The sequence below is a fragment of the Podarcis erhardii genome (assembly GCF_964252035.2).
Source record: "Podarcis erhardii genome assembly, chromosome: 4".
Classification (NCBI taxonomy): domain Eukaryota; kingdom Metazoa; phylum Chordata; class Lepidosauria; order Squamata; family Lacertidae; genus Podarcis; species Podarcis erhardii.
Window position 1 is genome coordinate 13932143 of NC_138508.1, and position 21165 is coordinate 13953307.

A 21165-nucleotide genomic window follows, 5' to 3' on the forward strand; every position below is an offset into this window, starting at 1 on the left:
ATTTTTATTGGGGAGGCTCAGAAGCTGCCATGGAGAAGCGTTACTGACCTTCAGAGGCGAGATGTGCGATTGCAGGACGTATCCGTGGACATTTTCTATCTGCGATAAATTCTTTTCAGAAACGTGAACTAGTTCTGGCCCTCTCACTTCGTGAGTTAAGCGAGGTAAAGTATGGTCGTGTGGAGCATCTTCATCTTGGTAGCGATACTTCTGGGAGGCAAAAGGGGGGGGGGGGGAGAATATTAAGGAACGGTGAAATAGGGATGGGTGAATCTGCCAGCTTTGGTTTCTGACAGTTTCTCATTTTTGCCTTCTTAAGTTCAGTTCAGTTCTCCACATTGGCGTGCTATTTGTTTTTATTAAAAAAAAAAGAACAAATCCACAAATTTCTCCTTATACACACATTTTTGCATGGACTTGACCTAAAGTACACATTTTTGCAAAGCAATTTCCCCTGATACAATGCATTTTTTGCATGTTATTTTCACCAGTGTACGTTTTTTTTTAAAAAAATTCACACCTCACCCTAGTATATGCAGTGTTGGGGCTAGAGAACCATATTGCAAAATTCAGAAGTGTACGGATTTTGAAGGACGGCTGCTTTTTTGACCACACATTTTCAGAAAGTGCAGATTAGGTAAGTTCACCTTTAAATGTGAATTGAACTGAATTTCTCCCTCAACCCTACGGTGAATTTTACATTCTGAATTGTGACCTTCCTAAGGAGAAGACAAACGCGGTTAGGACCAAAAGCACCTTTTGAGCTCCATGTTGGTATGACACTGTTCCACCAGCTCTTAAAAGGTTTAACAAGGCCTGCTATATGATCTGCCTTAAGTCATAGCGGATGTAAAGAAATGAAGGACATTTGCTGAGCATAATAAAGTGTATCAGGAGGTTCTCCCAAGAAGTGAAAGGGAGAGATATGGGGCAGTGGCATAGCGTGGGGGGTGCAGGGGGGGCCGGCCACACCGGGCGCAACTTCTGGGGTTAGGGCAAATCCACGGGTTAGGGGGCGCAAATCACTTGCCTTGCCCCGGGTGCTGACAACCCACGCTACACCACTGATATGGGGTTTGGAAATGCTAAGCACACACTTCCATACAGGTTTCCACCAAGCCTAGTTCTTTTCTGATCTTGCAGACCTCCAAAGGCCGATCTCCCAGCTCTTGAACTTAGGTCTCTTATCGCTGCACTACTGCCACGTGAAACACAGTCTCACCACTTGGGGCTCCACCATCTTCTGCTTTGTGTCTCTGATTGGGACTGAAAAACCAGGGAGAATGTCAAGCTCCTGGCAGGCCATGACACACGGCTGCTGAGATATATCCAACTTGGCGATTCACAAGTGATGCAAGGTCTGCCTTAGGAACTGCCTGCCCTTTCTTCCCCAGTTAACTGCAGTTGGGCAAAAGCCCTTGCCCCTCCATGCATGCATGCATGCACACACACACACTCATTGTTTCACATCTTCCCAAAGAGTAGGTGGGTGATGAACGATCGGTATCTGAAGAAGTGTGCATGCACACGAAAGCTTATACCAAGAATAAACTTAGTTGGTCTCTAAGGTGCTACTGGACATTTGTTTATTTTTATATATATATTGACTGTGTCAAACCAACACGGCTACCTACCTGGATTGCAAATCAGTGCCTACTACCAACAAGGCACTGTATGCTGTCGCCAACCCACAACAGATGATTTCAAATGCCCTGCAATTACCTCTAATGGAGGAGTGTGGATTGTGCCACTGTGAGCTGTTAAAATAAAAATGTGCCCATCTTTTTAAAAACAACAACACAGAGAGACAAATCTCAGTCAAAACAACAACAAAAATTAAAAAATCGTCCAGTAGCACTTTAGAGACCAACTAAGTTTGTTCTGGTAATTTATTTTGGCTGTGTCAGACCAACACAGCTCCCTACCTGAATCTAGAAATCTCAGTGTTTGTTTAAGGTAGCTAAATGGAAGGATCAACGCTGCAGGGCACAGTATTGTCTCAGATCCTTTCGGAAGTACAGTTGCAGGCTGAGAGCTGTTGTGGTTTTCTTTAAAACAATATCAACAAAGCAGGAAAGGCAGACAGGGAAGTTCCCCCAGTTAAAGTAAATTCAGGATTTTTACATGAAAGATATTAACACGAATTTCTTGAATCAGCTTTCAGTGGGAAGAGAGGGAGCTGCCTTATTCCAAACCAGACCCATTGGTCCATCTAGCTCAGAAGCTCCTGGGAATTTCAGGTGAGATTCTATCTCAGCCCTTTCTGAAGATGCCATGGATGGAAACCGGGGCTTTTCTGCATGCCAGGCAGAGGTTCTGCAATAATTAAACTGCATTCAACAGGGCCGTTGTTGTTTTTTAAGCAGTTTGATGAGCCATATGAGGAACGCTTTTGGGGTACAGAAGAAGAAGAAGAAGAAGAAGAAGAAGAAGAAGAAGAAGAAGAAGAAGAGTTTAGATTTGATATCCCGCTCTATCACTACCTGAAGGAGTCTCAAAGCGGCTAACATTCTCCTTTCCCTTCCTCCCCCACAACAAACACTCTGTGAGGTGAGTGAGGCTGAGAGACTTCAAAGAAGTGTGACTGGCCCAAGGTCACCCAGCAGCTGCATGTGGAGGAGCAGGGAAGCGAACCAGGTTCACCAGATTATGAGTCCACCGCTCTTAACCACTATACCACACTGGCTCTCGTTAACTGAAAGTTAAAGAGAAAGCCTGTGAGGTGGAAGGTCCCAAGTGCTTCATAATTTCATTGTAATGTTATGGCTGATTTTGGAGCTCCTGGCTGAAAACCAGGAGCTGAAGAGTAAGTGAACACAGGATTCTCTTCTTAGAACAGCACAAAACAGATGACAAATCACTATTACAGCCATACCTTGGTTGTCGAATGGAATCCATTCCAGAAGTCCGTTCGACTTCCAAAAACGTTTGAAAACCAAGGCGCAGCTTCCGATTGGCTGCAGGAAGCCCCTGCAGCCAATCGGAAGCCGCAGAAGCCATGTTGGCTGTTCAGGTTCCAAAGAACGTTCGCAAGCCAGAACACTCACTTCCGGGTTTGTGGTGCTCGGGAGCCAAAATGTACGAGTACCAAGACATTCGAGAACCAAAGTATGACTGTAGTTTCAATGGAGCACCACATTCACAAGCATAATGCCAGAATCAGGGCAGAGGGCGGTTGCCATCCTTTTCTGATCACAGGAGGCATGTGGCTGACAGCTATTAGCAGCAAGATGCTTGTCTGAATAGATCTCTGATCTGATCTGCAAAGTTCTTCTTCTATTAGATGTCCCAGTGTGTCTTTAAGGCTGCACAAAGATTGCAATGTCCTCCTGCCTACTTTCCACTTTCACTGTACCTCAGTGTAGTTGAAGCTTCGAAACACAAGATGGCAGAACAACCATCGTCTGGAAGGTTGCCTACGGTTGGCCTGATTCGATTCTATAAATAAAAGCCTGGTGAGCTAGGAAGGTAGAATCAGTACAAGCCCTGCGTGCAATAAACCTTGGGTTGACTTTTTATTATTATTTCCACTAGCTCAGTGGGTATGTGCTTGTAGGTGTGGGTGTTTGTATTTTAAAGGCTGCGGCTTCTTCAATAAAAGCACTTTATGTGAGCAGTCAATCATATTTGGAGGCAGCCGAAAGAATTCTAACAACACATTAGAAGCATCTTGTGTGATTGCACCGCTGTGATTCTAATTGATTTCCCTGAAAGTTAGCATAATCAATGTTGGATCAGTTCTGTGGGCCTTCCAGAACCGGCACCTCAACTTTTGCCCCCTACCAAAGCCCTACAGGAGCAGGATATGTCCCAAATATTTTCATCCCATCTAACTTAAAATAATAATAATAATGTTATAAGGAAAAAAATGCTCCTTTTCCCTTATGGGGTATTATTATTATTATTATTATTAATAATAATAATAATAATAATAATAATAATAATTTTATTTCTATACCGCCCTATACCCGAAGGTCTTAGGGCGGTTCACATTAAAATCAGGGCAGTTCACATTAAGAGCCTGTATAGAGTCCTTAAGTAGGTTCTATATCGGTAGGAGAAAACAGAGGCCAACCAGAGAATACTGAGAAGGAAAGCCGCTAGTAAGCCTGATCTTTATTAAACTGTTGCAACAGGGTGCTCAAACCCTCCACCCCAATGCAAGAGGGAGAAGGAACCCAGAACATTGGGGTGCAAGCTCTTATATAGACTTTTGAAATTGCCCACCCTGTAGCCCAAGACCACCCCCCTGAAACATCATACATACATCACAGAAGGAGGCGGTCAACAGCAGAGGAGGAGGTCTACAGTAGAAATCCTGCCTGCCAGGATACCTGATAATGGTCCCTGATTGCATTACCTGGGCAGCCTGGCCATTCTTTTGTGATGGTAAATACTCAGTTCTTGAATCCAGGTCACAGGCTCACCTTATTCATACACAGATACGCACTTAAGACAGGATTTGGGAGCAAAGAGACAATGGGGAGGTTTTCCATTTCCTTCCTCCTTGTAGAGAAATATTTGAGATCAATTTGGGAGAGTCAAAATGGCTTCAGGATTGTTCTCCTGTACTATTTCAGACACGTGGTTTACAGTGGTACCTCGGGTTAAGAACTTAATTCATTCTGGAGGTCTGTTCTTAACCCGAAACTGTTCTTAACCTGAAGCACCACTTTAGCTAATAGGGCCTCCCGCTGCCGCACGATTTCTGTTCTCATCCTGAAGCAAAGGTCTTAACCCGAGGTACTGTTTCTGGGTTAGCGGAGTCTGTAACCTGAAGCGTCTGTAACCTGAAGTGTCTGTAATGCAAGGTACCACTGTATATACTTATGTATGTGTTTGCCTGGTACATTTATGAACATTTATTTTGTCTCTTAGACCTTATTATTCTCATAACAAATATTGATCCCACATTTCAGGCAATTCACAAGAGCAATTCAAATTGCTCTCGGATTACTCAAAAGAAGACACAATCAGGAAAAGCATGTGTATTAATTAACCATTTACCACGGTTAAGAAAACAACAGTGAAACAATCAGTTCCCTGTGCTCCAGGGGGCATTTCAGCATCCATCTTTCCCTAACCTTCCTTAAGTGCTTTTCAAATTTGAGAGTTCTTTCAAAAGCAATTTGTGATACAGCATTGGAGATAAGAGAGATATCTCTCTTCCCCAACACAAGTCACATCGAAAACACAAATTTAAAAGTCCTGAATGAGTGCATTATCTGCCTATCAATGTATATTTATGCAGATGTAGGGGGAACGCCCAGGGACGCGGGTGGCGCTGTGGATTAAACCACAGAGCCTAGGACTTGCTGATCAGAAGGTCGGCGGTTCGTATCTCCGCAACGGGGTGAGCTCTCATTGCTCGGTCCCTGCTCCTGCCAACCTAGCAGTTCAAAAGCATGTCATAGTGCAAGTAGATAAATAGGTACCGCTCCAGCGGGAAGGTAAACGGCGTTTCCGTGCACTGCTCTGGTTCGCCAGAAACAGCTTAGTCATGCTGGCCACATGACCTGGATGCTGTCTGTGGACAAACGCCGGCTCCCTTGGCCAATAAAGTGAGATGAGCGCCGCAACCTCAGAGTCGGTCACGACTGGACCTAATGGTCAGGGGTCCCTATACCTTTACCTTAGGGGAATGCCCAATCCCAAAATGCTTGCCATTTTGTTCTGAAGTAATTCAGAAGTAAGCTTCTCTCCACCCCCACAACAGCACTGGCAACACTGCATACCAAACTACAAGCAAATTCAGTTTAGCAATAAGCTGGACCCCCTGATTTTTATTTTTGTTTTGCTGATCAAATAAAAAATCATTTACTTCCCTAGAAATTCCTCTGAAATTTTGCCCATGTACAACCTTCTACCTTTGCCACGGAGTCTGTTTCTTTGAGGAGAATTTGGTCACAAGCCAAAAAAATGAACATTTTAGAGACTTATTTTCCCCACACTAGCTGTTTCAAGAGTTCAACATTGGCTAAAACCCTGAGATAATTACCTATCTTGTGATAATTGTTGAATTTCCATGTTTATTGAAAATGGGCAAGTTGTAAATACTTGTTCTGTTTGCATTATTGCATTATAAATTAGGGGGGAAAGTAATTTATCTATTGCCGGTCTGATGAATTTGGGCCATTATCTGCAAAGATACCTAATTTGCTTACTACAGATCCAATCTCTTTCTCTGCTGGAAAAGTTATTACAAGTTCCAGAGATGTGCTTTTTCTCTATTTATCAAAGGCTTTCAAAAAGGAAAAAAGGGTGCAATTATAGCAACTTTTCCTGAATACACAAAATTCTAAGAGCTTTGAACAAAGCAAAGTGGGGTAGGGCTGTTATTTCAGTGATCCTGCTTGCCATTTAGCTTCTCCCCCCCCCAAAAAAAATATTAATCTGATCCTGTGTGCTGCTTTTCAAATGAGAAGTTTGCCATTTAAGAATAACAGTGATATAAATCATAGCAGCGAAACCATTGAGGGAAGTGTAACACACTAGCACAACCATAATAAGGATGACTTCTGCTAATGAACACGGGGGAGCAGTGGCGTAGCGTGGGTTGTCAGCACCCGGGGCAAGGGAAGTAATTTGCGCCCACTAACCCCTGGATTTTAGCACTCGAGTGCGAGTGCGCCTCCCCAGATGTTGCGGCCGGCCCCCCCTGCACCCCCCACGCTACGCCACTGGGGCTGGGGGCGAGCGAAGGAGCCAAGGACCCCCCCTTAAGGCTCAGCAGGAATTTATTAAATTTATTATTTGCTGAGCCCCCACGGGTCGAGGCAGCCGAAGCCCCCTCCCTTCGCGTGCCTCCCCGCCCCCTCCTCTCCTTGGGCTGTAGGTGGAGCCCGTGCTCCGAGGCGCTCCAGATCCGGGCTTGGCAAGCGCCTCTCCTCCCCCCGGCCTGGTCCGGGGGCTTCCAGCCGCGCTCCGTCCTCGCCCGACACCCCCCCTGCGGCTGAGACTTGCGCTGAGAGCAGGAGCCAGCGGCGCCCCCTTCCGCCGAGAGACCCTCGCCCACCCGCCGGCTTCCTCTCAGAGGGTTTTGGGGAGAGCAGGTTGCCGCGAGGCCCCTCGGAGCTCTCCTCCCTCCCAGTCGGCAGAAGCAGCCGCCGCCTGTGGCTGGGCCGAGGGGATGGCAGCGGCGTCGGGGTGCGGAGGCTGCCCGTGCCCAGCCAGGCGTTGGTGGCAGCGTCGGTGCTGCTGCAGTGGCTGCTCCTCCTGCGAGCAGTGAGTGGAGCGCAGCCGCAGCGGCGGGGGGCGCGCGCCTAGGGCGCAAGGCTGGCGGTGGCGGCGGGGAGCCCGGCGGAGGAAGGAACTTGTCCCTTCCCTCTGGACTCGCGCCCCCCCAGATGTTGCGCCCGGTGCGGCCGGCACCCCTGGCACCCCCCACGCTACGCCACTGCGGGGGAGGTGGTTTTTGCTAATTCATGCCTCCCCATACCCCTAAAATGAAACTTTCATTTAAAGATTTAAATGTTACACTAAATTCAGGTTATGTCTTCTACGACTTTAGGGACTCAGCTAGATTGGTAAAGAAAAAGCACTTTACAGTGGTACCTTGGGATGCGAACGGGATCTGTTCCAGAACCCCGTTCGCATCCAGAAGCAAACATAACTAGCGAAGGCACGTCTGCGCGCACGCATCGCTTTTCGCCGCTTTTGCGCATGCGCGTGACACCATTTTGAGCTGCGCATGCGCGAGCAGCGAAACCCGGAAGTAACACGCTCCGTTACTTCTGGGTTGCCATGGAGTGCAACTCGAACGCGCGCAACATGAAGCATATTCAACCCGAGGTAGGCTGATCGCCGAAGAATTGATGCTTTTGAATTCTGGTGCTGGAGGAGACTCTTGAGAGTCCAATGGACTGCAAGAAGATCAAACCTCTCCGTACTGAAGGAACTCAGCCCTGAGTGCTCACTGGAAGGACAGATCGTGAAGCTGAGGCTCCAATACTTTGGCCACCTCATGAGAAGAGAAGACTCCCTGGAAAAGACCCTGATGTTGGGAAAGATGGAGGGCACAAGGAGAAGGGGACGACAGAGGACGAGATGGTTGGATAGTGTCTTCAAAGCTACAAACATGAGTCTGACCAAACTGCGGGAGGCAGTGGAAGACAGAAGTGCCTGGCGTGCTCTGGTCCATGGGGTCACGAAGAGTCGGACACGACTAAACGACTAAACAACAAAAATGACTGTATATGTGTTGTATATGCAATATAACACTGTGACAACAGGTGGCGCTGTCGAGTCCCATCTTTCTGTACCGGATTTCCCTGTATGGGTTTAAAGGTAAAGGTACCCCTGCCCGTACGGGCCAGTCTTGACAGACTCTAGGGTTGTGCGCTCATCTCACTCAATAGGCCAGGAGCCAGCGCTGTCTGCAGACAGTTCCGGGTCACGTGGCCAGCGTGACAAGCTGCATCTGGCGAGCCAGCACAGCACATGGAACGCCGTTTACCTTCCCGCTGGTAAGCAGCCCCTATTTATCTACTTGCACCCGGAGGTGCTTTTGAACTGCTAGGTTGGCAGGCGCTGGGACCGAACGACAGGAGCGCACCCCGCCGCGGGGATTCGAACCGCCGACCATGCGATCGGCAAGTCCTAGGCGCTGAGGTTTTACCCACAGCGCCACCAACGCGTTTAACTGAATCACTTCTTCGACGTGTCTATACCCAGCCCATGTCTTAATGCTAAATACCCTTAATACTAGAAAGGTGTATTTTCATTGCATCTTCCATTTCAATGCTAGACAGTACATAACAGGAGAATATTGATATGTATTTCTAAGAGCAAGAGAATATAGAAGAAGAAGAAGAAGAGTTTGGATTTGATATCCCGCCTTTCACTCCCCTTCAGGAGTCTCAAAGCGGCTAACATTCTCCTTTCCCTTCCTCCCCCACAACAAACAGTCTGTGAGGTGAGTGGGGCTGAGAGACTTCAGAGAAGTGTGACTGGCCCAAGGTCACCCAGCAGCTGCATGTGGAGGAGCGGAGACGCGAACCCGGTTTCCCAGATTACGAGACTACCGCTCTTAACCACTACACCACACTGGTTGTTATATAGTGTAACAACCAAGGTATTGGCAACTTTTTCAAGAAACCCTAAAAGATGCCTTTTTACAACAGCCCAAGTTTTCTTTTTAGCAGTGTAATACAATTTTTTAAATAAAAAATCCACACAATATCTAACATACCACTTCTCAATTTTTAATCATGTAAGCAATATGCAAAAGTTGTGTCTTCTGCATAACAAAGAAAAAAACTGTTGCAACTGGCTTTTTCCTTTCCTATCATTTTTTTAAAAAATAGTTTTGATTAACCAAGGCATGTTGCCCGGTATTCTTTCCAAATCTCCACACCCCCCCCCCCCAGCAAACAGATAAAAATAAACTCCCTCTTTTTCCCTTCACCAGGGGGCGGGATAGCAGTAAGAAAAACCGGCGACTTTTCCAGTTTACAACCAAGGTACAATCATCCAGAATGAAAGCCTCTGGACCTATTTGTCTGAACTGTGACAGGTTTCTTGTCTGGGGCACCTCCTTAAACTGCACAGATTTTCAAACTGATCTCCCACAAAAAAATTAGCAAGGGAATGTGTTTTTGTTGTTGTTTTTCCAACCTGGTCTATCTAGTCTAGTCTATCTTTCTGAAATGTGTTAAGACTTCATCCCCTCAGAACGGGAAGTCATGCCTGCAATTTGCATCTAATACTGGTAGAAAATTAATTAAGGAGTTAATTAAGGGGGGAGGAGCTTTAAAGGTTCCCTGTACATACATACACACACACACTGGAAGGATTTACGGGATGTGTGGAAGGTTTAATCCACTCTGGCGGGGCGCCTTTGCCTGCAGATTTCATGCAAAATGCAAAGTTATAGCTATGTTTAATTGTAATTGGGGGGGGGGGAGTGAAAAAGAGCTTTGGGTTGAACATTTGTACCTAGATAATGAATCAAATTAAAACAACACAGAATGGATTTGAAACAGATTGCGCTAGATTAAACTGCTACGGATACAGAGTGAAATGAGGGGTTGCTGCACATCTCTAATTTCACCCTTCCCTATATAACAATGAGCGGCTGCATTTATTATCAGGCAAATGATATATTTTTGCAAGCTTGACTGGTGTCATGTACCACCTGTATATCATTTTCATAATATTCTCTCTTAAGGCATTACATGCCGTGAACTTCATACCTGTGGTCCATAACTGTTCCCAGTCAGCCAGCATAATGTTGTGTCCACATCTTGTGCCCATTTAATCATAGCGGATTTCACCATTTCATCCTGAGTGTTCCATTTCAACAGCAAACTATACATTCTTGACAGAATCTTAGTTTTGGGATCTAAGAGTTCTGTTTCCAATTTTGATTTTTCCACCTGGAAGCCAATTTTCTTGTCCAAATTGTATGCCTCCATTATTTGATAATAATGAAGCAAATCTCGCACTTTGTCTTTTAGTTTTTCAAAGCTGTGCAATTTCAATTTATCTCCCTCTTGTTCCAAAATTTCCCAATATTTCGGCCATTTGGCCTCCATATTGAGCTTTTTCTGAGCCTTCGCTTCCATCAGTGACAACCACCTTGGGGTTTTATTTTCAAGTAGGTCTTTATATCTTGTCCAGACATTAAACAGTGCTTTCCTGACAATATGATTTTTAAATGCTTTATGTGCTTTGACCTTGTCATACCACAGATATGCATGCCAGCAGATTGCGCTAGATTAAAATGCTACGGATACAGAGTGAAATGAGGGGTTGCTGCACATCTCTAATTTCACCCTTCCCTATATAACAATGAGCGGCTGCTTGGAACATTCCTTTGCCACAAAGAATTCAACAAAATAAGTGTCCTGGGGAACAAAGTGTTCAAGCTATACTTCATGGCAGGGGCAAGAAAACCTTTGGCCAACCAGATGTTACTGGACTACAACTCCCATCATTGGCCTGATCATTGGCCATGTTCTCTGGGGCTGATGGGAGTTTGAGTCCAACAGCATCAAGAAGGCCAGAGGTTTCCGCCCACGCCTGCCTATAGGGCTTGTGTGTATCTATGCCGTGTATGTAACCCATGGAAATAGAGAGTGTTTCAAAGAAGGGGCTGTCACCTCTGAAGAAATTGAAGCTGACAATTTTAAAACACTACAGTCACTTGAGACCTACTGCACTACCAAGAGCAAAAGATGTAATCATAATTGTGCCGGTTCCATGCAAACCATTAAATTGGCCCAAAGAGGACATGGGTGGGCTGGTGTCAACTTTAGAAAGCTAAAAATTATAAAGGCACACACAGAGAGGCAATTTTCATTCGGCAAAAATAGTGCCGTTCTCAATAGCAGAACGTGAAACTTAATAATAAATCACTCCAGGAAAAGGTGTAGGACATATATAAATATAAAATGTTATTATCGTTACTGTTATTCTGCTAGCAGCAAAGAGCTAAGTTATATTATATATTTCATAAAGATATGATGAAAAGCCCCTTTGCCCCCACACTCACAAAGGAAGATTCATGAGGACAAAGCATTAGGATAAAGGTTATATTTGTTAATATAACAACTTGGAGGAACTGCAAACCAAATTAACCAAATTCATAAAGTCTGCTGAGGATCTTAGCTGGCTGGGAAGCATCCTTCCAGACCCCTGGGAATGGGATTTCCTGAAGAGGAAATTATATAAGCTTGGTGTATCAGGGGAATGCGGATATAGTATACAGTGGTACCTCGGGTTAAGAACTTAATTCGTTCTGGAGGTCCATTCTTAACCTTAAACTGTTCTTAACCTGAAGTACCACTTTAGCTAATGGGGCCTCCCCCTGTCACCGCGCCGCTGCCGTGCCATTTCTCTTCTCACCCTGAAGCAAAGTTCTTAACTCAAGGTACTATTTCTGGGTTAGCAGAGTCTGTAACCTGAAGTGTCTGTAAACTGAAGTGTCTGTAACCCGAGGTACCACTGTATCTTGATTTCAGTGTGGAACGTGTGCAGAGGAGGGCAACCAAGATGGTTGAGGGTCTGGAAGCCAAGCCTTATGAGGAAGGGTTGAGGGAGTTGGGTATGTTTTGGCTGGAAAAGATGAGGTTGAGAGGAAATATGATAGACACCTTCAAATATCCCAAGGATGGAACAAGCTTGTTTTCTCCTGCTGTGGAGGGTTGGACTCGAACCAATGGACTGAAGTTACAATAAATGAGGTTCCTCCTAAACACTGAAGAACTTTCTGATGGTAAGAGCTGTTTAACAGTGAAACAGACTCCCTCAGAAGGTGGTGGACTCTCCTTCCTTGGAGGTTTTTTAAAAGAGTTAGATATTTTCATTGAGATTACTGCATCACAGGGGGTTGGGCTAGCAGCAGGCTTATAAAGACAAGCTCAAACCCTTCCAGCAGTGGCCGTCACAAACCTGGGAGCAAACTCCCGAGTCAACTTTGAAGAAGAGGGGAGAGGGAAGGAGGGCAAACCTGCCCCTGCTGTAAGAGCAGGAACAACATTCCTGCATGGAAGGTCAGCTGTTTAGCAGATCTGTTCTACGATATTACCTTGGTCGTGGCAAAATTTCTCTTGGGGGTAATAAGAATTAGAAATCAACATGGACGAAACGTAGCGACTGCCTTGGAATGTGTTCCCTGTATTCCTGCTGTATTTTGCTTTCCAAACTGTTTTTGTAGGTCTTTGGGCTGTAATAAAGAATGTCTCTCTCTGTGTGTGTGCTCTAGACACAGCAAACCAGACTTATCTTTAAGGCTGGACCCAGAACATTTCCAACCCGAGGTGACGGAAAAGATGGCGCTTCCCCAGGACTTTCACTGCAACATCAGTAAGAGGACATCACCCGCACCTGAGGGCATCAGGCTAGCTTAGGGTGCAGAGGTCAGCACAGCACACCCAGCTCTGCCCTCTAACTCGCACCTCGCTGCTGCTGCTCCTGGCTCCCCAGCACCTACAGTCTCTGAGTGCTACTCCACCCAATGGGAAGGCCAGCCCTGATTATCTTCGCAGAATTTTAGAAAAGCTCCTGGGTCGATCAGTTTGGGATTAGTGGCCCAGCACAGGGGCAGGGAACCTGTAGCTCGCTCAATATTTGCTGGACCACAGTTCCCATCATGTGTTATCATCAGCCATGACTGGAGCTGTCAGGGAACTGACATCAGAGCGAGAGGAGGAGGCAAGGCTCCAAAGCGATGCAGAAGAGGGGACCAGCAGGGGGGAAGGAATTCAGCGTAACACCGGTAGAGAAGGGAGGGAGATGGAGGATTCGGAGAGAGGTCTCCAAGACCCTTCACCCGAGACCAGCGGGGAGAGCGCGGACACACCTCTGCCCTCCCCTTACTTGCGCAGACGAGTTCTGTGCAGGGAAAGTAGGAGGAGACTTGGTGTCAAACAGCTCTTATGCTGGAAGAGGTTCAAAAAACGCCCACTGACGGATTCTGCAAGTGACTGACCGGCCACGGAGTGTGGGCTATCAGCCAAGGCACGGTTGTCCAGGCAACCTAACCAAAACTGAAGGCAACTTACGCACAAGTAACCCCTTACAACCATTACAGGAGCTGGTGGGAGTTGGAGTCTAAACACATCTGGATGGCTGCAGGTTTCCTGCCCCTAGCTTACCGTATTTTTCGCTCTATAAGACGCACCAGACCATAAGACGCACCTAGTTTTTGGAGGAGGAAAACAAGAAAGAAAAAAAAATTCTGAATCCCAGAAGCCAGAAGAAGCAAGAGGGATCTGGCTTCTGGGATAGCCTCTTGCTGTTCTGGGTTATGGGATAGCCGCGCACAGCCTCTCTCGGGCAGCAGGATGAAGGCTCCCTCTGCCTGCAAGAGGCTGCGCCCGGCTAAGCCAAAAGCCAGGACAGCAAGCGGGATCACAGCACAGCTGGCTTATGGGATAGCCACACGCAGCCTCTCCCAGGCAGCGGGAGGAAGGCTCCCCCAAGAGCCGCGCTCCCTTTAAAGAGTGTGTGGAGCATGTGTGCAGCTCTTGGGGGCTTTTCCCCTAGAAGGGCAGCCCTTTTCCCTCCTTGGGGAAAAGTCCCCATGCTCCATGTGGCTCTTTAAAGGGAGCGCAGAGCAGCGCCTCCTGCCTGGATTCGCTCCATAAGACGCACACACATTTCCCCTTACTTTCTAGGAGGGAAAAGTGTGACTTATAGAGTGAAAAATACGGTAGTTTATTAGCTCTTGGGGGGGGAGTAGGGGGGAGCAGCAGCATATAACCTGGAAATTTCTGAGGAACTATGCACCATTTATCCTGCAAAGACAGGCGTGGAGAAGCATTCAGGTATCAGGCAGGAGCTTAGCAGACCACATTTGCATATGAATTCTAGCCTTAAAGTGAAATAACAGAGAGATGAATTCACAGTTCTTTAAAACATTTAAAAAAAAAAAAAAAAAAAAAGCTTGGAACGGACTAGGTTCCGCTCCCACTTCCACTTCAGAGAGGGCTCTAATCTGCATGAATTCTTTGCATGGATTCAGAGACTCAATGGAGGAATGTTAACAATTTTATATAATTGCCACACATAGGTAATCAGCACACATTATGCCGCTGAGATAATTAGAATGGGGCTGGCTGCTGTCATGCCAAGACCATCTGCAATGTGCCACTGGAATTCTTGGAAAAGCGGAGCCGCAAAGGTTTTGCTCAGAGATAAATCGGGTTCCTCTTCAGACAATGCACACAAAAATAAAATTTTAAAATCCAGCCTCATGCCAGGTGCGCCTCGCTGGTCTTTCCACCAACAAAGCTGACCTGGATCAATAATCTGGATGAAGCATTGGTTGGTGCAAATCTAATCCATTTGTGAAATTTGCCCGACCCCATCTCATCTCTTGGCCTTCCTCTTCCATAGAGTTGTTTGTTGAAAAAGTTTATAGGCAAATTCTACCGGATAAGAATAATGGTCCATGATCCTATTTTACAAGTGGTAAAGTAGTTCTCCCTGGGACAACCACAAGAAAAACATGAGGCCAGAGACCTCTCCCAGTGTTGCTCTCCAGCTGTGATTTAGGCCCTGTGGTGAACTCCAAAATCATTTCTGAGGTTGTTGTATTTTTTCATGTGGTTGACTTTAGGTTTCAATGTGCAGGGTGAGGAAGGTTGGGCTGGGGAGATTCAGAATATGGTTGTATAGATCCGCCTTACCCAATACACATTGATGTGACCCCTTTGACCTGCAGAACTGGCACTTCTGCAAGTGCCATGCAATGTGTGTTCTGCTATTGTAAAGCACCATTCCTTTAGCGCGACAGCACTCGTACTTTGGAACTCCCTGTCTAGTGATATTAATGAGGTGCTTCAGACAGCAGTTTAGCAAGCTGTTCTGTGAAGTGCCTCCCCTCCCCTTGATCCCCGTGATCCCTAGCTAACAGGACCAGTGGTCAGGGATGATGGGAACTGTAGTCCCAAAACATCTGGAGGGCCGAGGTTGCCTGTGCCTGGGGTAAGCTGTGAGGAGAGGGGCTCAGAGTGAGCTGTGAGGGATAGGTTGAGGAGGTGGGGTGAAGTGTAAAGGAAGGGGGTTGTCAGAGCGATCAGGGGGTCTGCAGCCTCCAGCTAGTGTAAAACAACAACAACATCCTAGTAAATTACATGCAGATGGGCTGGCGAATTTAGGGTAGCTATCTTGCCCACCCATGTGTTGTGAACTGGCAAGGTGATGGGGAGCAGGAAAGGAGGATGAGGATTCTGGCGAGGGTTGTAGCTAGCACTGGGACACACCGGGGCAAACGGGGTGAAGAAAAAAGAACTCACCGGTTGACGGAGGATGACAAAGGGATGGGGGTCAATGCACGGGAAGCAGAGCAGCAGAACCCATCACTAGAGCCAGAACAGCCCCTGTCTCCACAAATACGGTGAGTCCTGAGGGGAAGGGAGCAGCCAGAGTGGTGCACTGAGAAGCTGAGGAAGGCAAGGGCCCACAACCCAGCTCCCTAGCTGGCTCTGGGAGGAGGGGTGTGATTTCTCAGCTGGAGTAGGCTGAGGACAGGTGAGGGTCATCTGCCTCATCAAGCACAGATGCTGCAATCAGCATGCAAAAGGGCAGCAGAGATGAGGCGCTGTGTCTGCTCAACTGCCCAAGTTGATGGACCTTGGCTTGGATGCTCCTGGACGTCTATGGGACTGTTCTTCAGGTTTGACTCTGGACTGTATCCTGACTGCTGGATTTCTGGCTTGGCTTACTTGTACTGACCCCAGACTGTGTTTCCAGATCTTTGGACTTTGTTTGTGTGAATTGCCCTTTGAACTTTGGATTTGTCATACTGGCTTGCTGCCAGGTTGGCCAGGGATTCATGATGCCCTGGTAGGAATACAAGGGGCTTCCAATTTTTCACAAGTTGGCAGAAACTTCACACTTGCCCTTCGTGAGCTTCCAAAGGCACCCTGTTAACTGGCAGAGAGACAAGACCCACATCACTGCTTTTTGTAACCTACTGCATTTTTTGTGATTTAAAGAAGTGCAGAAGCTGTGGAGGACAATTAAGAGTAGGGAGAACACATCACTTCTTTCCTCGTGGTAGCACCAGACAATTTAACAGCCTCTCTGTGAAACATGGCGGTGACCTTGTCTCCTCCCGACAATACATAAAGGACCCTACATTGGCACAGAAAAGGCCGTTAACCTCCCACACCCGACCCGCCGATGCGCTCAGTCATGAAATTCCGAAGGCGCCAAGATTACGTGAAGATCCTTTGATCTAAAATTAGGAAGACCAGAAAGAAAGGAAAGGCGACAAGAGGGAACAGTGTGCTAGTTTCTCGTGGGTGACCTAATTATGACTCGCATTGGAAGCTGTGCTACGAAGCAATGATATTTCCCAGTTCTGCAACAAAAAGTGTTTGTTCACTCCATTGCATAAGCCTTTTGGCGGTCAGACTAAAAGAGAAGCACGAGCCTCATGAAATGATATACTACAGGCAAGGAACCCTGGTTCCTTATCAGTGCAAGAACCCAACATTGAGCATGAGTTACCAACGGTAGCATACTTGTCCAGCACCCCCAATCCAAACCTCGTTATTTTCAATCTATCACCTTTGCAAAGCACCACCTCACTCCTCATAACATTTTTTGGTTGTGCTGGAGATCCCTGAAGCAACATCTAATTGGTTAGGATGTCCACTACAGTGGTAATTCGGGATGCGAACGGGACCCGTTCCGGAGCCCCGTTCGCATCCTGAGTGGAACGTAAGATGCGATAGCATGTCTGCGGGTCGCGTTTTGCTGCTTCCGCGCATGCGCGTGATGTCATTTTGAGCATCTCTGCATGCAGCGAAACCTGGAAGTAACGCGCTCCGTTACTTCCGGGTTGCCACAGAGCGCAACCCAAAAGCGCTCAACCTGAAGCACATTCAGCTTGAGGTATGACTGTACATTGATGAGTTATTTAATTTTATAAAGCAGCTGAATGCTAAGAAAGCAGCAGCAACCCTTACTCACAATCAGGACAGTTTTGAAAGGTTCAGTCTGTCACCTTGATTCCAAATGGCATCCAATGATATCTGAACATGATCATAAACCTGCTGCTTGATCTCAGGAACCATTGTGACCAATTTGGTTATACTACCTTAAGAGGCATCTAATTTTCTAAAGGTGCAGCCTGCCATTTTGTTTTGCAAACAGAAAAATGCCTTCCGCGTGACCTCAGGAACCACCACTCCAAATTTGGTCAAGACAACTTAAGAGATCTCTGAATGTATAAGTCTGTAGACAAACAATTCCCCCCCCCCAAAAAAAATATTCCGTCTTGCTCTCCATTCTTCTGTATGCATGCATCAGGCTTTTTTTAGCCCTTTGCAAGGTCAGTTCTGTTGTGAGGAGACTGTGCTGGAGACTTAATAATGATGTTCTTCAGATATCAAGTTAACAAATATAGAATTTGAGCACTTCATCTTTAGAGCTGCGTCAGTTTCTGATAAAACCAGCCATACATCCTTGGAGGATAGGAACCCACCCACCCCCTGCCAGGCTTCTTCCTGTCAGGAAGATACAAAAACAAAACTCTTAGCACTCTATTGTCTTTATTGGCTATGCAGCTATGCTGTAACTATCAAAAGAGTTTATCGCAAAGCTTCCACCCAATCAGGTAGGTCAGGTATCTTCAACCTTTTCAGACCCAGATCCCACTTTTAACCTAAACACGCTTTGGGGGACCCAATTCTTAACCTTTTACCATTTATTTGCACGGTGATAGGGCTCCTCAATGTTGCACAAGAGGAGGTTGCTGGCAATTTTGCTGCACAACAGACTGCAGAATCTGCCACTTGGTACACGGGTGCCAACTTGAATAAAACACTGAGGAGGGGGGGCAGATCATCCCTGTCCCCGATCCTAGCAACAAAGGTAGCTAGTGCTGGTGAAATTGTTTATAACCCCCTCACCCCACTTTTTATCCCCTAAACAGCTCTGTGATGTTGACTAATCTCAGAAACAGTGCCCGCTCCAGGGATACTCTGAATTCTTAAAGCTAAAAAAGGGACTTGAACCCAGAGTTTCTAGGAATCTGTTTGTCTCCCCACCTCCCACCCAAAATCAACAAGGGCTGGCTGCAAAATTATGCATTTGCTTGCTTGGGCATATTTTTAGTACCCGCCTTATTTCTGTGAAAGTAAGTTGTTCTAAATTGCTTTTATAATTGTCGTATCCCCACCCTGGGACCTTGGGGTAAAGGTGGGAAACTTTGCTCTGAATTAGGCGCTCCTAGTATGTATATGGGACATGGGTGGTGCTGTGGTGTAAACTACTGAGCCTAGGGCTTGCCGATCGGAAGGTCAGTGGTTCGAATCCCTGCAACGGGGTGAGCTCCCATTGCTCAGTCCCAGCTCCTGCCAACCTAGCAGTTTGAAAGCATGTCAAAGTGCAAGTAGATAAATAGGTACCACTCCAGCGGGAAGGTAAACGGCATTTCCGTGCGCTGCTCTGGTTTCGCCAGAAGCGGCTTAGTCATGCTGGCCACATGGGAAAAACTGCCTGCGGACAAACGTCGGCTCCCTCAGCCAGTAAAGCGAGATGAGCGCCACAACCCCAGAGTTGTTCATGACTGGACTTAACTGTCAGGGGTCCTTTACCTTTAGTGTGTGTGTGTGTGTGTGTAATGATAAGCAGCCAGGAGCCATTCCTTTCTCATCCAAGCATAGCTCTGTGAACCTGACTCATGGAGCAAGCAGTCTGCACTCTTTCTCTTTCTCTGCAAGGGCTATAAGAAACAAAGTCAGGGGTTTTTTGCCCAATCCCAGCTCTTTTGCCATCCAGCAACCCTTTTACAACGTATGGAAGTGAGAGATGGACCATAAAGAAGGCTGATCGCCAAAGAATTGATGCTTTTGAATGATGGTGCTGGAGGAGACTCTTGAGAGTCCCATGGACTGCAAGTGATCAAACCTCTCCATTCTGAAGGAAATCAGCCCTGAGTGCTCACTGGAAGGACAGATCCTGAGGCTCCAATACTTTGGCCACCTCAAGAGAAGAGAAGACTCCCTGGAAAAGACCCTGATGTTGGGAAAGATGGAGGGCACAAGGAGCAGGGGACGACAGAGGACGAGATGGTTGGGCAGTGTTCTCGAAGCTACCAACATGAGTTTGACCAAACTGCGGGAGGCAGTGGAAGACAGGAGTGCCTGGCGTGCTCTGGTCCATGGGGTCACAAAGAGTCGGAAACAACTAAACAACAACAACAACAACCCTTTTACAAGTTCCTTTACAGGGCTTGTTAGGAAACAAAGTCCAAACATGGAAAAGAAAGGCAGCAGTGCTCATCAACTTTGGGGAGCCCTGGGCAGCGGCGGAGATAGGTTGGGTGCTGTGGTGTCACCACTGAGGGGGGTGACAAAATGCTGGGTGGCACTCACCATGGGGCCTGTAGCACATCCGAGTCACAGATCTCTCCTGGGAGTGACGCGGTGGCTTGGGTGCCCGCATGCTCCGCTATGCCTGCTGCCTCCCCCCCCCCCCCCAAGCTGTAGGGTGGCTGAGTGGGAGAAGGCAGGCAGACTCCTTGGAGGCCACGCGGAGCGTCCTGTCACAGCTCGCCCCCTCCCACAGGCAGCTGGCCGCACCCCCGCGAGTGGCTGGCCCTAGGCCCCCTCCAATATTTTATTAGTGGGGCCCAGATCCCTTTGGTGCCTATGTCATTAAATGAGTTCCTGCTAGCAAAGCCATTGTGTTTTATTCCTCGGCTGCTCAATATTAAAACTCCCCCTTGCATGAGCAGGCAGAGAATGTTGGTTACAACTCAAAATCTTTCGTACAGTATAAGTTGAAGAAATCATCTCTTAAAAGCCAAGCCATGAATGCAGACTTCCAAGTATGGCTGGGTGTCTGTGTTCTGAATGAAAAGTAGGATACATGATTGACATTAACGAACTCCGATTTAAGAAAAATGTTTTGACGTTAGGCCTTCCCAGGCACTATTTTATTGAACAAATGACAAAAAAAATAATATAAAATGCAGCTCCATTCCCTCACCATCACCCACCACAAAAGCAAAGTGGCAAAACACAGTGATTTGTTGTTTCTTCTAACAGCAACTAATGCATACAGCTAATGCATTAAACATACCTGAAAGAACTTTGCAGCCTGCAGCCAAGAAATCAAGCTATAAGTCTACTTTCAGTTCAAGTTCAGAACAGAACAAACAGTTGCATGAAAGCCCGAAGTGCCTGACTTGGTGTGTCTGACCCCACCAATCTCAATTGTTATAAAAAAAATAAGATGAGCACTTTCTCCTTATAAAAGTGGATAATAATTCCTGCAACTGCATCATCACATTACATATTCCGTGGTTGACCTCTCGCACTAAAGGCCAGCAAATGTTCAGATAGCCGAAGCTCCAGTCGCTACGATTCTTGCCTGCAGAAGTGAGTTTTGATCATGCAAGCTACCAAGGTTGCGACTTTGGCCTCACCTGCTCTGAACATTTAAAGCAGCCTCGTAACACTTGCAACAGTCATGGCTTCCCCCCAAAGAATCATGGGAGCTGCAGTTTGTTAAGGGTATCGATAGCTGTTAGGAGGCCTCAATTTCCTCCCACAGCTCCAATTTCCAGAGTTCCCTGGGCAGAGGTATTGACTGTTTCCTAGGAGGAGGGATCGATTAGAGCCGGCCCACACATCAGCCTCGGTGAGGCAGTCGCCTCGGGCAGCAGGCTAGGGAGAGCTGGGAGGGGAGGCAGATCCGGGC

The 21165-nt window shown here is 46.9% G+C and overlaps 1 protein-coding gene across 1 annotated transcript in view; it reads right to left on the bottom strand.

Annotated features, from left to right (window-relative positions):
- DLG2 (discs large MAGUK scaffold protein 2) overlaps positions 1–21165 on the bottom strand; it is an 880772-nt gene that overhangs the window by 430019 nt on the left and 429588 nt on the right. The window contains exon 7 of the mRNA XM_081859540.1: positions 49–210. Coding sequence (XP_081715666.1) covers positions 49–210 — 162 coding nt within the window. The remainder of the gene's footprint in view (positions 1–48; positions 211–21165) is intronic.